This window comes from Salmo salar, chromosome ssa10 (assembly GCF_905237065.1).
Source record: "Salmo salar chromosome ssa10, Ssal_v3.1, whole genome shotgun sequence".
NCBI lineage: Eukaryota > Metazoa > Chordata > Actinopteri > Salmoniformes > Salmonidae > Salmo > Salmo salar.
Window position 1 is genome coordinate 44,950,091 of NC_059451.1, and position 22,019 is coordinate 44,972,109.

The window sequence follows — 22,019 nt, forward strand, 5'->3', positions numbered from 1 at the left end:
CAAGCAAAATAATAGGTCTACACTTGATTTAGGCCACATTAATGCATGCTAAATGATCAGTGATAGATGAGAAAACGAATAGACGAGCTATACCACCTCCACTTATTTGCCCAGCCAGAGAATTAACCAAATATACAAACAACGATTCAGAGAAACAAAATCACATTGACTGATTAAGACAAGTCACAGGCTTTTGACCAGGAGTAGGCCTAGGTTACTTAGCGGCGAGTGAAGAGCAAAATCATTCACTTGTTAAGCTACACAACATGCTGGCAAAATGTTCTGTTCAGTGCTAATGAATGAGCCAACTAGACAAGATGATCATGAGCAGCACTCACCTCAACTTATCTAACATTTCCACAGCCTAAATGTAGCCTAACCAATATCCAAACTGAGATTCTGTGAAGAAGAAAAATAAATGTTAAAAAATCTGACATTAATTGATGTATCAAGATGAGTCCCCACGCTTGTCTCAAAGCAGCACAAAACGGTGCTGAAATAGTTGACCACACGCGGGTAGAGTATTCTCACTGGGCATAGACGTCAATTCAACGTCTATTCTACGTTGGTCCAACCACTGTCTGCCCAGTGGGTTGCTTCAAATGTATTATAACAATTTGATGACTTTTGGAGTTTCAGTATAAGCAACAATTTGATGCCTTCAATTGCATCAGCCTACTTTATTTCCATATTTTCATCATTCAGTGATATTTTTTACCACAGTAATTCTTTATGGATCCATCAAGTTGTGGTAAGAAAACAGTGCAGGTGGTGGGCTATGGGAAGAGATGGGTGAGGTGACATGCCTCCTGTAACCGGTATGAAATGGCTAGCTAGTTAACGGGGTACACACTAATAGCGTTTCAATCGGTGACATCACTTGCTCTGAGACCTTGAAGTAGTTGTTTCCCTTGCTTTGCAAGGTCTGCGGCTTTTGTGGAGCGATAGGTAACAATGCTTCGTGGGAGGCAGTTGATGATGTGGTTCGAGCCCAGGTGGGGGCGAGGAGAGGGACAGAAGCAATACTGCTACACTCGCAAAGTTTAGAACTGCCTGGAGGATAGTAGTAATGGGCGCAGCCTAGCAACCATCAAGAGCTTAAGAGCGTAGTGCGTGTCAATGCCGCCTCAGCATTACGGGTACATTTCACACTAAGCCGTAGGCAGAACTTTACCACAACTATGACTAGGTCGGGTTTGTGGAAATACAAGTTTAGGCTTTGATACCGGCAACATCTTTCAGATATAAAGAAAAGCCGTAAAAAAAAGTTGCTGGGATGCTAAAGTTGGCGGGATGCTAAAGTTGGAGGAAAAACATCTTGGTTTGAAAGGTGTATAAGTTGGAGCCATTCATGTACATATCTACAATGTATCACACTTTCATTTCAACGTATTATACTGTACCTAGAAATATCTGAATGATGTAGAATGACTTCAATGAGGCAGTACTTACTGAAGTGAGGACTATGTGTAGTTCACTGTGTGAGATACAGCCATCTCCATTAATGTCCATCTTTCTGAAGGCTCTCATCAACTCGTGCGCCTCTGTCGGCCTCTCATTCTTCACTATCTCACAGAAATCATCAAAGTTCAGCTTAGTGGTTCTTGGGGTCCAATGTTTGTTGAGAGTTGCCTGGGATGGATTTCTGCCTGCCTGCTGGAGAACTAAGATAAATCGAAAATGAATGAATTTACATCTTTTCATAACAGTTGGCAATGATGATGACTTGTTGTTCAGTAGCTACAACATTTAGCGGAGTGCAACTTCCACTAGATGTAGCCTATTCAGAGGGGTTATACATTCTAAGCAGGCAGTATTATGAGGTCGTGGAAGAATTCACTGATATGCATAATTTACTTAGCTACTGACTGTATGTGAACGTGATAATTGCTACTGCAGCCAGTAACGTTAGCACGCTAGCAGCTACACAAATTATTGCCCTCTGATTCGAAAACGAATGACTAATGATGAGAACGTTTACTTACCACGGCATAGCTGATGTTTGGAGGTGATACTGGCCAGACTAGACCTAAATACAGTCAGGTAGGCGGCTCTGCAGTGCATGTAGAACGTTTCCTCATCAGTACATTTCTGCATCCCGATAGACTGAGAAGATGCCTGTAGAGACATTCTGTCGGAAATATATGTAAATCACACAGTTTAGTTATCTAGCTATACAGCAACCTATCTATCGAACGTTAGCTAACCGGCTTACTTAGCCAGACAGAGAACTCAGCACTGACAGCAGCAGACAGATTCTCAACAAATATGGTGGTTCGTAATAATTCAAGTCGAACAGCAACAACTAAAACGCACTTAATATGTACAGATGTTTACCTCGTTGAAAAAATGACTGCTTCCAACAGTTTGGACCAGAAATAACGGTATTTTAGTTGCTATGTACACAAACATTTCGCGACGCACTGAGAAAAGGACATCGGAAGGAACAAGACATGTGAAAGGTTCCCATATATTTTCACTTATAATTTAAATAAAACAATAATTTAAAACATATATTTAAAAATAGGTGTATTTAATGATACATATGTTTTTTTTATCAATACTATATGCGAATACTTTGATATTAAAGATAAGAGATGTAATTATGACCGACAGATAAGAGTTTCGTATTGCTCATGTTTCCGGAGGACTCAAATTCTCTTGCAAACGCTTTACGCGCCAAATTTGTTACCATTGGACTGGGCTTCTCAGAAGTTGTTTGTCAACTATCAACAAAAAATGCCGTAAGTTTCTTACTATCTATTCCTTTGTGTTAGATAACTACACATTTATCAACATTATTAATTCATCATACAATGTAATAACTGTGCAAATGAAAGTTTGTTTGGAAGTAGTTGTTCTCGATAAACTAGCGAACTCGCTACAGTAGCTAACGTTAGCTAAACAAGTTAGCCTGGGGGGTACTAATTAAGCTAACAGTACTATAGTTTCTAATACACACTTTTTTCCCTTCATATTTCTAAAGTATCTTCACTGTCTTTCACAGAGTAAAAAGAACACTCCGTTTGGAGGACAATGACAACGTGAGTTAATGTAGAATACATCAGTGATTGTTATAAGGGAATTTGAGCCTAACTTACTGTAGCTAGCTGAATTGAACTGGCAATTTTTGGGTGTGTGAGTTTTGTTCTGCATCATAACGTTAGTGCTAATAAGCATAACCAGGAGAAAATGTAATGGGTAAATGTATTATTTGTGTGTCTGTGCACAAAGCAGACACCAGCCAAGAGACCTGCACCAGACAGGAACTACTCTCCATTGACTGGTACCTGCCAGATGAGTCCAAGTGCAGCTCCCCAAGCTGGTACAGTAAGGCATCACATCATGACAAAGGAATAACCTCATAAAATCAACAAACAAAACAAAAAATATTTGTCACATACACAGTTTACAACCAGAATAAAAAGTGCAGTGAAATGTTTGTTAGCTCCCTCAACATTTTAGCTCCCAGTACATTATGCAATACCAACAATAAAAGAGTAACGCGTAAAAGAAGCGGTAGTATGCAGGAACAATAAGGCACGGGGGATGTGGTATATGGCCAATATACCATGGCTAAGGGCTGTTCTTAGGCGTGACGCAATGAGGGTACTGCTATAATAAACTGGTTACCAACATAATTAGAGCAGTAAAAATAAATGTTTTGTCATACCTGTGGTATAAGGTCTGATATACCACAGCTGTCAGCCAATCAGCATTCAGGGCTCGATTCACCTAGTTTATAAATAGTAATAATGGACAGTATATAAATGTATAGCTTGTCTATTCATCTATATAAAATGTTCATGAATTTGCATACCATTGCGACATTTTGTACTTCAACAGGTAAAGCCAAAGCCAGAGGGAAAACTGCTAATTCCCATAAACCACAAGTGCCACAGACGGAAGTGGAAATGTGAGTACTGTAAATATCACAATGTCTCCATGTACACAACAGCAATACTGCTAAGCTAGCTATATATACATTGAACCAAAAATTTTGACGCAACATATGCAACAATTTCAAAGATTTTACTGAGTTACAGTTCATATAAAGAAATCAGTCAATTGAAATAAAATCATTAGGCCATAATCTATGGCTTCACAAGACTGGGAATACAGATATGCATCTGTTGATCACAGATGCCTTTTAAAGGGAGGGACGCGGATCAGAAAACCAGTCAGTATCTGGTGTGACCACCATTTGTTTCATGCAGCGTGACACATTTCGGGAACATGCTGTCGCGTGAGAAAGGAGCATTTTATATATATTTTTAGTATGGAGAATTTCTGGGATCTTTTATTTCAGCTCATGAAACATGGGACCAAAATTTTACATGTTGCGTTTTATATATTTGTTCAGTATATAATAACGTCCTGTTTGTTGATGTCTCCTTTTTATTAAGAAGGGGGATATATTTCAATTGCCACACTTGGCAATGGTCATTATGACGAATCATAATTTAATGACAGGAGACATGCAACGAAGTGGATTCATCATTGGCCGAATTATCAGTGATTTACATAGCACTAAAAATAGTTGGATAAGAGTACTTTAAGATGAGGGCAATTTCCTTCCCCAAAGCATACCCATTTTGAGTCTGTTCTATCCATCAAGACAAGCATTAGTTTTGAATTTTATAGTGCAGTCATTTAAGAGGGATCTATTTAAATGTTACCATTCAAGTATGGTCATGACGTATTTGATAGACTAGACATGCTGTCATTATGGGATATTATGAGAGTTTTAACTATAGCAGTAGTATAATCCTATATCTCTAACCTATGATTTGAATGTATTTAACACTGTTCATTTGGACATTTAATTAATTTGGACCAGACTACATGCCATCAGCTCTAAACTGGAAGCATCAGTTGGAGCATTTATCAAGGCAAGGCAAGAGCTGAAGAAAATAGTGGTGAGTAAAAAATATTTTGTCAAATTTCCCTATCGATGAAAAGGGACATTTAGTGCTTCCATCATAGCTCCAGTTTGAGTTGCAATATATGATAGCCTTAACCTTGGTTTTTGCTCTGGCATTCTCAGGTCATTGCATGCACTGTAGGGGCAGTTTATATTTGATGTTAAGGAGCTGCTCACCCTTTTCATATCGATCTGAGAAAAGTGATGTATTGTTTTTGGCATCAGGCTGCAGAGGGCAGCAGTGAGCTGAAGAGTTTCTTTTCAAGGGGCTCTGCTGACCTGAAGACCGAACTGAGGAGGCACAGAGAACTTGGTGAGTGGGGTTTTAACCACTTAGTATAACCATACAGTATATGGTGTGATGGCAAGGGTCATTCAATAAGCTATTGTGCAGGTGTAGGCAACTAGATTAAGCAGCAAGACGATTTTTGTCGAAGCAGATGGTCAGGGGGCCGGAACATAATTATACTGAACAAAAAATATAAACACTATGTGTAAAGTGTTGGTTTCATGAACTAAAATAAAAGATCCCAGAAATGTTCCAAAGGCTCTTATTTTTCTCAAATTTTGTGCACAAATTTGTTTACATCCTTGTTAGTGAGCATTTCTACTTTGCCAAGATAATCCAACCACATGACAGGTGTGGCATATCAAGAAGTTGATTAAACAGCATAATCATTACACAGGTGCACCTTGTGCTGGGGACAATAAAAGGCAACTCTAAAATGTGCAGTTTTGTCACAACACTGCCACCGTTGTATCAAGTTTTGAGGGAGCGTGCAATTGGTATACCAGAGCTGTTTCCACAGAATTTAATGTTAATTTCTCTACCATAAGCCGCCTCCAACGTCGTTTTAGAGAATTTATCAGTATGTCCAACTGGCCTCACAAATGCAGACCATGTGTGAGTGACCATGCCAGCCCAGAACCGCTACATTCGGCTTCTTCACTGCAGGATCGTCTGAGACCAGCCACCCAGCTGTAATAAAGCGTTTTTGTGGGGGTAAACACATTCTGATTTGGCTGCGCTTTGCTCCCCAGTGGGTGTGCCTGGCTCCCAAGTTTGTTGGGCCTATGCCCACCCAGATTTACTAAATTAAACGTATTTTGAGCTGAAATACTGGTTGTTTTACTGTCTTTTTTATTATTATTTTTTTCAAAAATTTAAATCTCTACCAATTTATTATGATTATTTTTACTAAGACTTTTGGGGGGCCAAACAAAAATCACTCGCAGGCTGGTTTTGGCCCACTGGCCACCGGTTGCCAACCCCTGCTATAGTGGAACTACGTGAAGTAATACACTGAAAAAGCAATAGTCCCTAGAATTTACGTGCCAAATGTGTTAGTTTGGTTTGTAAACTAGATTTAGTTAGTTGGGGCCAGGGGTTACTTAACGCAAATAAATGGTTGTCAGATATTTTGTTTGTTACTTTCTATTTGTCAGTATGCTTGTTGTTGTCCAAAAATGTTATGAGATTTGGAACATATTTTCAGCATCCAAAGCAGAGTCCTGCCTCGGTGTGAATGGTGCTGGCCAGAGCCATTTGCAAGGTAATTGCTACTCTTATGTAATAACATTTTAAAGTGTTTAGGATAAACAATACTTTATTGACACAATCATATTATTTTCTACCAAGTGTGGTAGACACTTGTAAACTCAGGGGGGGAAAAAGAAATGTCAACTGTTTATTTTCAGCAAACTTAACGTGTGTAAATATTTGTATGAACGATAAGATTCAACAAGTGAAAAATAAACTGAACAAGTTCCACAGACATGTGACTAACAGAAATGGAATAATGTGTCCCTGAACAAAGGGGAGTCAAAATCAGAAGTAAGTCAGTATCTGGTGTGTCCACCAGCTGCATTAAGTTCTGCAGTGCATCTCCTCATGGACTGCACCAGATTTGCCAGTTCTTGCTGTGAGATGTTACCCCACTCTTCCACCAAGGCACCTGCAAGTTCCTGGACATTTCTGGGGGGAATGGCCCTTAGCCTCACCCTCCGATCCAACAGGTCCCAGACGTGCTCAATGGGATTGAAATCCGGCTCTTCGATGGCCATGGAAGAACACTGACATTCCTGTCTTTCAGGAAATCACACACAGAACGAGCAGTATGGCTGGTGGCATTGTCATGCTGGAGTCATTTCAGTATGAGCCTGCAGGAAGGGTACCACATGAGAGAGGAGGATGTCTTCCCTGTATCGCACAGCGTTGAGATTGCCTGCAATGACGACAAGCTCAGTCCGATGATGCTGTGACACACCGCCCCAGAACATGACAGACTCTCCACCTCCAAATCGATCCCGCTCCAGAGTACAGGCCTTGGTGTAACGCTCATTCCTTTGACGATAAACGCGAATCCGACCATCACCCCTGGTGAGACAAAACAGCAACTCGTCAGTGAAGAGCACTTTGCCAGTCCTGTCTGGTCCCGCGACGGTGGGTTTGTGCCCATAGGCGACATTGTTGCCGGTAATGTCTGGTGAGGACCTGCGCTACAACAGGCCTACAAGCCCTCAGTCCAGCCTCTCTCAGCCTATTGCAGACAGTCTGAGCACTGATGGAGGGATTGTGTGTTCCTGGTGTGTTCCTGGTGTAACTCGGGCAGTTGTTGTTGCCATCCTGTACCTGTCCCGCAGGTGTGATGTTCGGCTGTACCGATCCTGTGCAGGTGTTACACGTGGTCTGCCACTGCGAGGACGATCAGCTGTCCGTCCTGTAGCGCTGTCTTAGGTGTCTCACAGTACGGACATTGCATTTATTGCCCTGGCCACATCTGCAGTCCTCCTGCCTCCTTGCAGTATGCCTAAGGCACGTTCACGCAGATGAGCAGTAACCCTGGGCATCTTTCTTTTGGTGTTTTTCAGAGTCAGTAGAAAGGCCTCTTTAGTGTCCTAAGTTTTCATAACTGTGACCTTAATTGCCTACCGTCTGTCAGCTGTTAGTGTCTTAACGACCGTTCCACAGGTGCATGTTCATCAACTGTTTGGTTCATTGAACAAGCATGGGAAACAGTGTTTAAACCCTTTACAATGAATATCTGTGAAGTTATTTGGATTTTTACAAATTATCTTTGAAAGACAGGGTCCTGAAAAAGGACATTTCTTTTTATGCTGAGTTTAGCTTTTAAATATTTTTTTTATGAGATCATGTGCTCTGAGGAAGGTCAATATGGCCAAAACAATAGCAGCATCTAAAATGAAAAGTGTATCGGTGCGTGGGTTCCTCTCCTTTTGACCAATCCTATAACTACACCATAAAACAAACTTCTTGTCCATACATTGTCCATACATTCAGATTAGATATTTCCTGCGTTGAATTGGGTTGTAATTAGATTATCATATGTTATTATGATGGTGACTTTTCTCTAGTATTTCTTAAAGGGGCAATCTACAGTTCAAACAACTACAAAGCAATCACCCAGCCAGTGTTTTGGTAAATAGCTGAGGGATGGGGCTAGAGAAATGTAACTGCTCTGAAATTTACAGACCAATTGATGCAAGGACTTACCATCCATGAAATCCAAAATTATAGTTTTAACCATGTTTTTAGGCATGTTTTGTTTACAAATGAAGGAGTAAAACAAGCTTGTATTTTGAGTTCTGATGGGGGTATGAACTAATAAGTTCATGAGGCATTCATACATTATATTCAATCAATGGGTATATGGATGTAGCAATTGCAGATTTACCCTTTTAAATGAAGGGATAGTAAGAAAACAAGATTTTTTTTAATGAGCTGGTTGACAGGGGTGTGATGGGTTTGAATGCAGTCACATGGACAGGCTTGGGGCTACTAGGCTTTGATCTGATCTACTACTAGGCCTATTTATCACAATTTTATCCAGTATTCATTCAATGTGTTTGTCTGTCTCCATTTTCCAATAGTAAAACTATCATCTTTGGAGAAAAACAACATTTTGTTTTCCCAACACAAACACAATTTCCCAGGCAGAGAATTAATTTGATTATTTCAGGCACACATTATGCCTCCAGCAAAGCTATACTTGTGATCCAATCACATAATGGTGATTTTGTGGAAAATGAATAGGGGGATTGTTGGCAAGTCGGGCTTGTTTTCTGATAAGGTCGTTGAAAATTGTTTTAATTAGTTACAGTGAAGAAGCGTAACATATGTGTTGCCTTGTGGCCCCACACCAAAGGAACGTCACATTTTCTATCACATGGTGGAGCATGAAATTTATCGGTTGTCCATAAACCCCCTTACAACAACTAAGTTCGCATCGTCAAACTAGATATCTAGGGGAAGATAATAGCTCCTCTGTTGCCTTGAGACACATTTTTAAAGTAAACAAACTTTTTTATTCAAGGCAGAGGAGAAGGCGAGCGGAGCGCTGTCCCATATCTGTGCTGTGGAGGGAGCGTGAAATCCAGACCGATGATGGTGATCGTGTTATGGAGGCTGACGGAGGCATGGTTCTGCTTCCCAGTGTAAAACGTTTTAGACTCGCTGGCTGTGGCGTCCAGGCCCTGCATTCATGTATTAAATGCATGGAAAAGTGTAAGACGCTCTGAAAGGTGTAACTGCTTTGCAGGTTGGGAAGAACGCAGTCACCCTGACACTACATTTATAGTTCATTTTATTTATTTAGCCATTCTGACCATTAGATTTAAGAGTGCTCTCAATTGCTTTATAATTGATCTAAAGTGTAACAGTCCTGTCGAATATGGTAACTGCCGTGACAGATTGTTTATGTAAGCCTACATCCTCGAGGCTAGTATAAGTTTGGGTATGTGTTTCATGTGGTGATGGGTAAAATATAGTATTTTACAACGGTAGTAGATGAGAATGTAAATCTGACCTAATCAGGCCTTCCGAGGAGGTCACCAGCATGATTGATTTATAGATTTGATAAGTTCTCTCTTCTAATTAAATGTCAGCTTTTCGTGTAGTCAGTTAGTCCACAATGAATGCAATGTCATACAAATCCGATTTGGTGATTGGATTATTCTGCCTGCACTCTCCAGGAAAAGCTGATAGGCTGCCGTAAAACAAACAAACAGTTGTAGTTAAGGGGGAAAAATGCTCAATTTGGGTCAAAACAATGCAGTTCAAAGACACTCTGTTAACTAATTCACAGAACTAAGGGTCATATTGTGTGGCTGGAAAAGTCAAAAACGCCTGCTGAGTTGTGTGAGCTAAGCTTCCTGTTTTCAGTGTCTACACTCCAGTGTTCCAGAGAGCGCCTGGTAAAAGGGAAAGCCCTAGGCGTCCTGCTCTGCTTTGTGACTAGAGCATGATTCAACACGGGGGGCCCCACAAGGGTGCGTCCTAATGCCCCTTCTGTACTCCCTGGCCTCACACAGTTCCAACTCCATTATCAAGTTCGCTGACGACATGACCGTAGTAGGCCTGATTACCAACAACGACGAGACGACCTACAGAGAGGAGGTAGGCACTATGACGGCACGGTACTAGATAAACAACCTCAACATCAGCAAAACAAAGGAGCTGATTGAGGACTTCAGGAGGAACCAGGCTGGACACAACCCAATCCTCGTCAACGGGGCTGCCGCGGAGACAGTCAAAAACATAAAGTTCCTCCGTGTACACATCTTCGAAGAGCTGAAATGGTCAAACCACATGGACACCATGGTGAAGAAGGAACAACACTGACTCTTCAACCTCAGGAGGCTGAAGAAATTCTTCCTGTCCCCGAGGGCCCTCCCAGTGTTATTTATTTTCTACATTGTAGAATAATAGTGAAGACATCAAAACTATGAAATAACACATATGGAATCATGTAGTAACCAAAAAGTGTTAAACAAATAATAATAAAATATATATATATATATATTGGACATTCTTCAAATAGCCACCCTTTGTCTTGACAGCTTTGCACATTCTTGGCATTCTCTCAACCAGCTTCACCTGGAATGCTTTTCCAACAGTCTTGAAGGAGTTCCCACATATGCTGAGCACTTGTTGGCTGCTTTTCCTTCACTCTGCGGTCCAACTCATCCCAAACCATCTCAACTGGGTTGAGGTCAGGTGATTGTGGAGGCCAGGTCATCTGATGCAGCACTCCATCACTCTCCTTCTTGGTCAGATAGCCTTTATACAGCCTGGAGGTGTGTTGGGTCATTGTCCTGTTGATAAACAAATGATAGTCCCACTAAGCGCAAACCAGATGGAATGGCATATCGTTGCACAATGCTGTGGTAACCATGCTGGTTAAGTGTCCAACGGTGTCACCAGCAAAGCACCATCACACCTCCTCCATGCTTGACGGTGGGAACCACACATGCTGAGATCCTCCGTTCACCTACTCTACATCTCACAAAGACAGTGGTTGGAACCAAAAATCTCACATTTGGTCTCATCAGACCAAAGGACAGATTTACACCGGTCTAATGTCCATTGTTTGTGTTTCTTGGCCCAAGCAAGTCTCTTCTTCTTATTGGGGTCCTTTAGTAGTGGTTTCTTTGCAGCAATTCAACCATGAAGGCCTGATTTCACACAGTCTCCTCTGAACAGTTGAAGTTGTCTGTTACTTGCATTTATTTGGGCTGCAATTTCTGAGGCTGGTAACTCGAATGAACATGTCCTCCTGCAGCAAAGGTAACTCTGGGTCTTCCTTTCCTGTGGCGGTCCTCATGAGAGCCAGTTTCATCAAAGCTCTTGATGGTTTTTGCGACTGCAAAAAGTTATTGAAATGTTCATGTCTTAAAGTAATGATGGACTGTCGTTTCTCTTTGCTTATTTGAGCTGTTCTTGCCATAATATGGACTTGGTCGTTTACCAAATTGGGCTATCTTCTGTATACCACCCCTACCTTGTCACAACACAACTGATTGGCTCAAACGCATTAAGGAGGAAAGAAATTCCACAAATTAACTTTTAACAAGGCGCACGTGTTAATTGAAATGCATTCCGGGTGACTACCTCATGAAGCTGGTTGAGAGAATGCCAAGAGTGTGCAAAGGGTAGCTACTTTGAAGAATATAAAATGTATTTTGATTTAACACTTTTTGGTTACTACATGATTCCATATGTGTTATTTCATAGTTTTGATATCTTCACTATTATTCTACAATGTAAAAATGAAGAAAAACCCTTGAACGAGTAGGTTTCTAAACTTTTGACTGGTACCTTATTTGTATTCTTGTTTCATTCACTTCTTTTTGACCTGCACTGTTCGGAGCTTAAGAATGTCACTGTACCCTGCATTTACATCTTCTACCCTGTGCATGTGACTAATAAACTCACCTCATTGTTTCCTGCACCGTGTTGAGATAACACCAGCTCTTAGATCTGGGCTTTGAGACTGATGCTGTCTCAGGGGCCAAGCAATGCCTCAAACAGCATACCTCAGTACAGCGCCAGGCCACACACTGCCAAGACAGTGGGGTCAATCGACAATAATATTTGAACTTTGACGTCCAAACCTCTGAACCCACTCCCTTTCTCTTCTTTCTTCAACGTGCCTGCTGTGGTGTTGAGCAGCACTTACGGTCATTATTTAAGTTTAGCAAAAGTTTCGGTAAGCATTCTGGAGAAGTCACTTTTTGTGAGCAATCAGGGTTCAGGCAGACATAAATCCACAGGGTTGTCCAGGCATTACAAATACCCCAGTAGGGAGGACTCCTGCCTGTATGTGCTGATGACTACAGAATTGTAAAGCTAAGGCCATAATAATTCTGAGGCAAGTTTCCCTCAGCAGAAGGTATTGATTATTTGTGTGTGGTGAGAGATTTGGAAAATTCAATTAAAGGAGTTGTGCAAAGGATTCGTAAATTCTCCCTCCGACCTGTACAGAGACATTTGTTATGATCTAAATCAATGTTGCACTTCACAATATATTTTCTTAAAAGCAGAAAAATAAATAACATGTAAACAGATCTGCTTACTACAGAAATACATTTTATTTTCTCAGAAGCATTTAGTCATGGGCAACCCACTGATGCGCACATCTTCTGGGCAGTAACAGATTTTTATTGCCATTTTTCCATAAGAAAATCCTATATAATGTGAATTTTGAGGTGGGGAAAAAATGAGAAAGGGGACTGCTCAGCAGTATAAAAATTGATCAGGCCATAGATGGGTCCATGTTGGGGAAGATTTGTATGTCAGCACAGCAGTAATGGGGTGTATTAAAGACAGGATTCCTTAAATGTAATCAAAGCGCTGGGGTGGTTTCCCAGGGCTAAGGCCCAAGCCTCACCACGATCTAACACATCAATCCTCTCATCAGACACATGCCATCTGCTTGGGAGGCGTTTTATGCTTTTTGATTAAACACAGCTGTAATTAAAGAGCAGTGATGTATATTATATTAGAGGCTATTTTGGTGACAACTGAAGCTGGGCTGCACTGCTGCAGCCTCAGACTACGCATTCCTTCAGATATGATTTCAGTCGTTTGGATTTTGTCCTCCAGTGAAACATTATTCACAAAGATTCCCCCTCTGGTAATGTTAACTTTTAATCAATTAGGCAAATATTTTGTAACAAATCTGTATTTCACTAGTAAATCAAACCACTTAAGCCTACAGATTTGTCTTGTTTTAAATGGCAGTGCTCTGAGAGAAGTTAGTACTGCATTCTCTGAATAATTCATTTTCTCTACAGGCGTTGTCCAGACTGGCAGCTCCTCTGATTTCCTGAAATCCATAATGGCCTTATAAAGGTACAACAACTCAGATGGAGCCTATAGCTTTGTCTTTATGAATCATGTTTAAAGATCCATTATTCTATAACACATTGTTCAATTGTCATCACACGTTACTTGTTTGTTTCCTCCTAGTAGAGCTACATGAGTCGGTATGTCTTTCTATTGAGTCTGGTGATATTGCATTACTGTGTAACAGACAGCAGGGTTGCACTCACGTTTTCCCCTCTGACGTCCCCCTTGCAGGTTTATGCTTAGGGAGCCGCTCAACTCAACTCTCAACAGACTGACGGCAGATGGAATAGCAACTCTGCCTTCTCTCACGCGGTGGTGTACATGTTTCCTCTTCGGAGACGGCTGGGTGATGAATATAGAATCTAAGCTGTCATTTGTGAGGTAGAGGGATGTCTCGGAGGCTGCTTGTCAGTCATTGGGGGGAATGTGTCAAAGTAAAATGCCTTAAACATCAGACAGGTTTACGCCGAGCCCTCACCGCTGACAAATGTTGACTCTACAATAACTGCCGCTATACAGTGCTGAGAAAATGTTCTTTCAGTGAGCGAACTCCCTCGTCCCATTAGACTTGACGCTATATGAAATCCACCCCCCACCATGTCCTCTAGCTACCTCGAAAGGTGAAGGAGACTGGAATATAGGCTCTGAGAGGCTAGTGAACACACACACACTTCATTCTTTGGCTCTATTTGGCTGTGCCAGGGAAGGCAGGGGGCCTCTTACAGCCTGAGCAACCTAAGCAACAGCTGGTGCGCACAGACACATTTCCTATTTCTGCCCAAGGTGGATCATGTAACTCTCACTTTATCAGCCTTGGAGGCCGTGTGAAGGACAAAGCGAGCACGTCCATAAACAAAACTAATGTTTTCATACTGGCCCTCTGGAGGTGAGAGAGGGGACCCTTGGCGGTGTTACACCCACCACCCCTCCTGCTACTTCAACCCACCTTGCCTCCTACCCCCATCACCTTAGACCTCTACCCCACTAACCCTTTCCTCCTAGAGGGTCCCACTCTCCCTGGGTCTCACCACGTCCCGTCGCCAGCCCTCAACTCTTCATTTGACTGGTGCATGAAGCGGATGCGGCAATGACGTTACCTGTGACTCGTTCTCCCTGTCCCAACTGACACAAACTTCTACAGATGTGTTAAACTGGAGCATCGGTACATTGCCACAAGCAACCCATCTGTCTAGAGACTACCTTCCTCCCAGTTGATCCACGGTAGTAATTTTAAAGCCACAGGCCTCTGGTTGTCCCACCCTTCGTGTTATAGGATGCAGGGCCAGGCCAGCGGCTGCAGATATACAGCGTAGCAGCGGCCCTCAGTGACCCGATAACATTTATAGTAGTAATGGATTTTTTTTTAAATGGCTGTCATTAACTCACAGGCAGAGAGGGGAAAGATTGCTTGTACTGTTTTTCTTCTGTGGTATTTCAGCTTTATGACATTATGTTCAGATATGTCATCTTCCATCATCCTTGTTTTAGGGCCTGTCTGACCTGCCACTGCTTTTTTGTGTTAAAATGCATAGTGCTTTGTGGACTCCTTGTTTTCCAATTGGCTCATTAATCCCCCTTCCTCTCCCCTGTAACTATTCCCCAGGTCGTTGCTGTACATGAGAATGTGTTGTCAACTTACCTGGTAAAATAAAATTGTGTCTAGGTGTTGTAATGAATATTGTTTTAAGCTAAATTAAATGGTTGGAAGACATGGTTTGGCTCATTATTGTCTGGCTACAACATACCGCGTCACTGTTACCACCAGTGATTGAGCTAGCTTGGAGAAGATGGACACTTTGAGGATTTTATTGAAACTGCTTTTGACGGATCGAGTCTGTGCTGGCAATATGGCAGTAAAATAAGGGGTAATCAAGAATTCATATCTCAGGTGATTTTATTTTAAGACAAATACTCTATTGGTACAAAATAAATGTAATGCTGTTACAAACATTTGAAAATATTGAAAAACCGTCAAGTAAAAAATAATCATGCTTGATGTACATAATTAGGCATTGACAAAACAGCAGCCATTCATGTTGACAGGAGGGTTCTCTCTAGAGAATAAAGATTCTAAATGATTGGCCCTAGACTGGTAGTTGGTCCATGAGCCTTATTGGTCTTTGGTGCTCATTGACTAAAGCACTGTGCTTAGTTAGTTTTTTCTCTTTCTGTTGGGTGGTGACTACCCAGTTCTGTTTTTTCCACCCTAATAATTACTCAGTTATCATCTGGTCCCTACCTCCATAATGATTACTCAGTTACTTTTCTTCTGGTTCTTCCTCACAGATTGTGGCGGCTCGGCGATCTGGACCATGTTGAAGTAGAGGAGGAGGCCCAGGAAGTGTAGGTAGGAGAACACAGACACCAGGAGGGGAAACAAATCAGGCAGCTGGGCCGGAGGGGCCAGCGCCACGCTCATAAAGCTCAAACCAGCCATGGCCGTGATGGAGAAATAGAACTGCAGGAGAGATGGACAGAGAGTTCAGTTCATTCTTTTTCAAGCAAGTTAAGCCATCACAGGATATAAGCCAAGAGCCAAGTCCCCCCTCTCAGCCCAGAAGTGGGGCTCAAAATTCGATATAAATTCCAGTCAAATCAGAAAGTGAATTTGACAAGGGATTCAAATTGATTATCTATTTAGATGGGCTTAAAGTATTTCCTTGGCCCAAGTCATAACTATTCAAACTAGACCAGACTGAAAAACATTTTTTTTAGATCTCACATGACCATCCATCCCTCAATCACGACCATCCCTCATCACAAGCTGTCGTTTATTTTAGCCCCAACCGGTGCGTCCAGAACGGAAAGGCAAACAGTGTTAGTAGCAGGATCAACATGAACATGTCTATTTGGGACCTGCGGACCCAGGGATCAGTGAGGGTAGGTGTCTTAAGCACCTCCGTATGAGACCAACCCCATGAAACCCTAGCCCCATCACTGGGCCTCCTTATTTACGCCTCTTGTGTAAATAAATGTATCTAAGCAAACCTGTGTTAATGACTCTATAAAAAGACACCTTCCTTCTGATCTCACACAACTGTCTGGTGGCGGTGTCTGGCTACATCCCCATCCCATATCCTATAGAGTGCACTACTTTTGACCAGGGCCCATCCTATTCTCTATGTAGAGCCCTGTGAGGCCTCTGGTCAAAAGTAGTGCAGTATATAGGGAATAGGGTGCTATTTGGGATCCCCCCTGCCCATATGTCACTAAAGGAGGGGATGGTGCAGAGCTGGCCAGGGCCAGGCACTTCAGAGATGCCTGTAACTTAAATAAGTGATAAATAATACTTGGGGCCTGGCAGTGGCTTTCATCTGGCAGGTAGCCTAGCGGTTAATTAAGCGCGTTGGGCCATTAACTGAAAGGTTGCTGGTTTGAATCCCAGAGCCGGCAAGGTGGAAAAATCTGCCGTTCTGCCCTTGAGCAAGGAAGTTAACCCCCAACAACAACTGCTCCCTAAGCGCACATTTCGGTTGAATGCATTCAGTTGTGCAAATGACTAGGTATCCTCTTTCCCATCCCAGACAGCCTACAGTACAGTGGCACATGATCTTTATTTATACAGTTGGAGAGATATCTATATCTTCTCACGCTGATGCCATTCAGGTTAGAGCCGCCGTGCTCCAGTATGTAGATACCACTTAAGACTATTAGAAACACCAGCCATAGAGACAGGCTGCTATGAAATCACTGTGACAACAACCTGATTGCCAGTTAATAGAGGACCACAATGGAAAGTCTTGACTTTGTGTATATAATACTCTGTCATTTTGGTATATGTATTTATTTTTTTGCCTGATGTGGCCTCTGTGTATTTAAAATTGTCATAAAATCTAAATCAGCTCATCTCCCTACTAACTTGTGCAAGGTAAAGAAAAGATTACTAGACCGTCATTGCAACTATCTAACTGGTAAAGCAAACTGGGTCACGCTTTATTTGGATAGTCTGGATTTTTCATCATATGATCTGTTGATAAGGTTAGGATAACGGCGAGGGTTAGTTAAAATTTTACTGATTAGTCTGTAGAGTATCTACAGATGTACTATCCAAATAAAGAGTTTGCTTTGCAATCTGATACATTTCTTGCTATGAATGAATGATGACAGGCATATGGGGTAGTGCAATGTGAAAGGGAATTTGTTTACACCACTAGGCCACACTTACTTTCCACTTGGTGACTCTGCCGAGGTCCATGTGGGGCATGCAGATGAGGAGGCGGCGGTAGGGCCCCAGACGCAGCTTGTCCTCTGAGCAGTGCTCAAGGGCTGAGAGCAGGTAGACGGCGAAGAACAGGAAGGCCAGGGAGGTGACCACGCACGGCACCAACAGACCATCCTTCAGAAACAACGGCAGCATGCTGCAGAGGGAGGGAGAGAGTACAAGAACAATGTAGCCTCAAACACAGCTGTACTAGGGCCTACTTAAATCCAACAAAACCCCACCTATTCATTGGCAAAACACCTAAAAAAAATGATATACATACTTCGCCAATCCAACAACCCCAGTGCATTCAGATGCTCTTATAATAACTGCTTAAGCAACCATTTTACTAAATTATGCAACTATGTCTTCAATTTACCCAAACAAGATGTACACTATATACAGTGCATTCGGAAAGTATTCAGACCTCGACTTTTTCCAAAACATTTTACGTTACAGCCTTATTCTAAAATGTATTATTGTTTCCCCCCCCTCAATCTACACACAATAGCCCATAATAACAAAGCAAAATGTTTTTTTTAAACACTTTTGCAAATGTATTAAAAATAAACAATCACATTTTACAAAAGTATTCAGACCCTTTACTCAGTACTTTGTTGAAGGACCTTTGGCAGCAATTACAGCCTCGAGTCTTCTTGGGTATTGACACACACATTCCTCTATGCAGATCCTCTCAAGTTGTCAGGTTGGATGGGGAGCGTTGCTGCACAGCTATTTTCACGTCTCTCCAGAGATGTTTGATTGGGTTCAAGTCATTCAGAGACGCGTCTTGACGCCACTCCTGTGTTATCTTGGCTATGTGCTTAGGGTCGTTGTCCTGTTGGTAGGTGAACCTTCGCCCCCAATCTGAGGTCCTGAGCACTCTGGAGCAGGTTTTCATCAAGGATCGCTCTGTACTTTGCTCCTTTCATCTTTGCCTCAATCCTGACTAGTCTCCCAGTCCCTGCCACGTACAAACATCCACACAGCATGATGCTGCCACCACCATGCTTCACTGTAGGGATGGTGCCAGGGTTCCTCCAGACGTGACGCCTGGAGAGTTCAATATTGGTTTCATGATCTGAGTCTTTAGGTGCCTTTTGACAAAATCCAAGCATTCTGTCATGTGCCTTTTACTGAGGAGTGGCTTCCATCTGGCCACTCTACCATAAAGGCCTGATTGGTGGAGTGCTGCAGAGATGGTTGTTCTTCTGGAAGGTTCTCCCATCTCCACAGAGGAACTATGGAGCTCTGTCATAGTGACCATCGGGTTCTTGGTCACCTCGCTGAGCAAGGCCCTTCTCCCCCGTTTACTCAGTTTGGCTGGGCGGCCAGCTCTAGGAAGAGTCTTGGTGGTTCCAAACGTCTTCCATTTTAAGAATGATGGAGGCCACTGTGTTCTTGGGGACCTTCTATGCTGCAGAAAGGTTTTGTACCTTTCCCCAGATCTGTGCCTCGGCGCAATCCTGTCTTGGAGCTCTATGGACAATTCCGTCGACCTCATGGCTTGATTTTTGCTCTGATATGCACTGTCAACTGTGGGACCTTTTATATAGACAGGTGTGTGCCTTTCCAAATCATGTCCAATTAATTGAATTTATCACATGTGAACTCCAATCAATTTGTAGAAACATCTCAAGGATGATCACTGGAACAAAATGCACGTGAGCTCAATTTCAAGTCTCATAGCAAAGGGTCTGAATACTTATGTAAATAAGGTCTCTTACTTTTAATACATTTGCAAAAATGTCTTCATCTGTTTTTGCTTTTCATTATGGGGTATTGTGTGTAGAATGCTGGGGATTCTTTTTTTTTTCATCAATTTTAGAATAAGTCTAACGTAACAAAATGTGGAAAAAGTCAAGGGGTCTGAATACTGTATGCTGAAGGCACTGTATACAAAAGTATGTGGACACCCCTTCAAATTAGTGGATTCGGCTATTTCAGCCACACCCGTTGCTGACAGATAGAGCACACCGCCATGCAATCTCCATAGACAAACATTGGCAGTAGACTGGCCTTACCAAAGATCTCAGCGACTTTCAAGTTTGGTGACGAACAATGCCTTTTCCAGCATGATGGAGCACCTTACCATAAGGCAAAAGTGATAACTAAGTGGCTCGGGGAACAAAACATTGATATTTTGGGTCCATGGCCAGGGAACTCCCCAGACCTTAATCCCATTGAGAACTTGTGGTCAATCCTCAAGAGGCGGTTGGACAAACAAAAACTCACAAATTCTGACAAACTCCAAGCATTGAATATGCAAGAATGGGCTGCCATCAGTCAGGCTGTGGCCCAGAAGTTAATTGACAGCATGCCAGGGCGGATTGCAGAGGTCTTGAAAAAGAAGGGTCAATAATGCAAATATTGAATCTTTGCATCAACTTTATGTAATTGTCAATAAAAGCCTTTGACACTTATGAAATGCTTGTTATTATACTTCAGTATTCCATAGTAACATCTGACAAAAATATCTAAAGACACTGAAGCAGCAAACTTCGTGGAAATTAATATTTGTGTCATTCTCAAAACTTTTGGCCACGACTAAGTGCTGTTATTTAAGTGGAAACGTCTAGGAGCAGCAATGGCTCAGCCGCGAAGTGGTAGGCCACACAAGCTCACAGAACGGGACCACCGAGTGCTGAAAGCGCGTAAAAATAGTCTGTCCTCGGTTACAACACTCACTACCAAGTTCCAAACTGCCTCTGGAAGCAACGTCAGCCAGCACAAGAACTGTTCGTCGGGAGCTTCATGAAATGGGTTTCCATGGCTGAGCAGCCGCACACAAGCCTAAGATCATGCGCAATGCCAAGCGTCGACTGGAGTGGTGTAAAGCTCGCCGCCATTGGACTCTGGAGTAGCACTGAAAATGCATTCTCTGGAGTGATGAATGACGCTTCACCATCCAGCAGGCTGATGGACAAATCTGTTAAGTTTGGTGGAGGAATAATGGTCTGGGCCTGTCTTTCATGGTTTGAGCTAGGCCCCTTAGTTCCAGTGAAGAGAAATCTTAACACTACAGTATACAATGACATTCTAGACGATTCTGTGCTTCCAACTTTGTGCAACAGTTTGGGGAAGGCCCTTTCCTGTTTCAGCATGACAATTCCCCGTGCACAAAGCGATGTCCAGACAGAAATGGTTTGTCGAGATCAGTGTGAAAGACCTTGACTGGCCTGCACAGAGCCCTGACCTCAACCCCATCAAACACCTTTGGGATGAATTGGAATGCCAACTGCGAGCCAGGCCTAATCACCTGACCTCACAAATGCTCGTGGCTGGATGGAAGCAAGTCCCTGCAGAAATTTTCCAAAATCTAGTGGAAAGCCTTCCCAGAAGCGTGGAGGCTGTTATAGCAGGTGTCCACATACTTTTGGTCATGTAGTATATGTCTTCAACAATGGGTGGAGTGGAGATGCACAATGCGAGCCATGCCAGTTAGACAGAACAACAGGCCCACAGAATGCCCTGCTGTCCCTATACAAAACATGCTTAGAGAAGAGTTATGTTGACTATGCAGTGTAATCCACAGATATCCCTACACTAAACCACGCACACAACAATTAGTACTACCGGAAGAATTTAACAGCTGGGGTGAAAGTTAATAGTACTAACTTAGTAGTCAGCTTCACCCCCTCTCTTCTCTGACTGCTCCCTTGACAATGACTCCATTTTGATCTTTTCTTGACTCTTCACAAATAAAATCAACACAAATGAATATGGCAAAGCATCCTATACTTTTTGAATTTCCTCTAACAGCGATTAATTTTTGGGGGTTACATTTAATGTACAAGATTGTAGTTCTCGAACGGTTTCTTCTATGACCTTTAACCTGGTCTGTTATTGCTCCACTATAGTTTCCCCTACTGTAGCTTCCTACCTGAAGGTGGAAGCGTGTAGAAACCAGATGGCTGGCAGAGGAAGGTCATTCAGTAGCAGGCAGACTGGCCTAGAGGCAGACAGAAAAGGTTACACACACTTAAATTATACACACTTTATTTAACAACAAACAACGTGGGCCCTGGTCAAAAGTCGTGCACCATATCAGGAATAGGGTGCCTTCAGACGCAGCCCATCGCTCCCCGGGCTTCTAATTACAGAAGTACTCTTTGCGTGCAGTGGTTTGAGCCAAAATTGTTTTTCAATCGTTTCGTTCTGAACAGAAGCATTATTTTTTTCTGTTTCGTTCCACTGTTCCAAAATAAAGTTCTGGATCGGTCGAACCAAAAAAATGTACCGGT

The 22,019-nt window shown here is 42.3% G+C and overlaps 3 protein-coding genes across 11 annotated transcripts in view; 1 reads left to right on the top strand and 2 right to left on the bottom strand.

Moving 5' to 3' along the window:
- The window catches only part of efcab7 (EF-hand calcium binding domain 7), a 19,832-nt gene extending 17,378 nt beyond the window's left edge, over positions 1–2,454 (bottom strand). For both annotated transcript variants that reach the window (XM_014123437.2, XM_014123435.2), the window contains exons 1-3: positions 2,338–2,454; positions 1,986–2,131; positions 1,453–1,664 (exon numbers count right to left, since the gene is read on the bottom strand). In XM_014123437.2, coding sequence (XP_013978912.1) covers positions 1,453–1,664; positions 1,986–2,130 — 357 coding nt within the window. In that variant the 5' untranslated portion in view covers position 2,131; positions 2,338–2,454. The remainder of the gene's footprint in view (positions 1–1,452; positions 1,665–1,985; positions 2,132–2,337) is intronic.
- Positions 2,327–15,963, top strand: itgb3bp (integrin subunit beta 3 binding protein). 8 transcript variants are annotated; one of them, XR_001318607.2, is made up of 10 exons: positions 2,327–2,462; positions 2,617–2,744; positions 3,008–3,044; positions 3,238–3,330; positions 3,847–3,916; positions 4,841–4,919; positions 5,150–5,237; positions 6,421–6,477; positions 13,520–13,577; positions 13,806–15,285. XR_001318607.2 is itself a non-coding variant. In XM_045687805.1 (10 exons), exons 2-9 carry the CDS (start codon positions 2,740–2,742, stop codon positions 13,573–13,575), a joined length of 504 nt encoding a protein of 167 aa, XP_045543761.1. In that variant the 5' UTR covers positions 2,327–2,462; positions 2,617–2,739; the 3' UTR covers positions 13,576–13,577; positions 13,806–15,285. The 8 variants fall into 8 exon arrangements, 6 of the variants coding, with proteins under 6 accessions (XP_045543761.1, XP_045543762.1, XP_045543757.1 ...); XM_045687805.1 differs by having other exon boundaries at positions 2,987–3,044; positions 3,235–3,325; XM_045687806.1 differs by lacking the exons at positions 13,520–13,577; positions 13,806–15,285 and adding an exon at positions 15,861–15,963 and having other exon boundaries at positions 2,987–3,044; positions 3,235–3,325.
- alg6 (ALG6 alpha-1,3-glucosyltransferase) overlaps positions 15,451–22,019 on the bottom strand; it is an 18,801-nt gene continuing 12,232 nt past the window's right edge. Inside the window, exons 12-14 of the mRNA XM_014123438.2 lie at positions 21,659–21,727; positions 17,740–17,932; positions 15,451–16,032 (exon numbers count right to left, since the gene is read on the bottom strand). Coding sequence (XP_013978913.1) covers positions 15,829–16,032; positions 17,740–17,932; positions 21,659–21,727 — 466 coding nt within the window. The 3' untranslated portion in view covers positions 15,451–15,828. The remainder of the gene's footprint in view (positions 16,033–17,739; positions 17,933–21,658; positions 21,728–22,019) is intronic.

Excerpts from the sequence above, each read along its gene's own strand:
- itgb3bp (XM_045687801.1), top strand. Across the intron at positions 3,045-3,234 it reads GTTTGGAGGACAATGACAAC|CAGACACCAGCCAAGAGACC; the intron begins GTGAGTTAATGT and ends CTGTGCACAAAG. Across the intron at positions 4,920-5,149 it reads AAGAGCTGAAGAAAATAGTG|GCTGCAGAGGGCAGCAGTGA; the intron begins GTGAGTAAAAAA and ends TTTTGGCATCAG.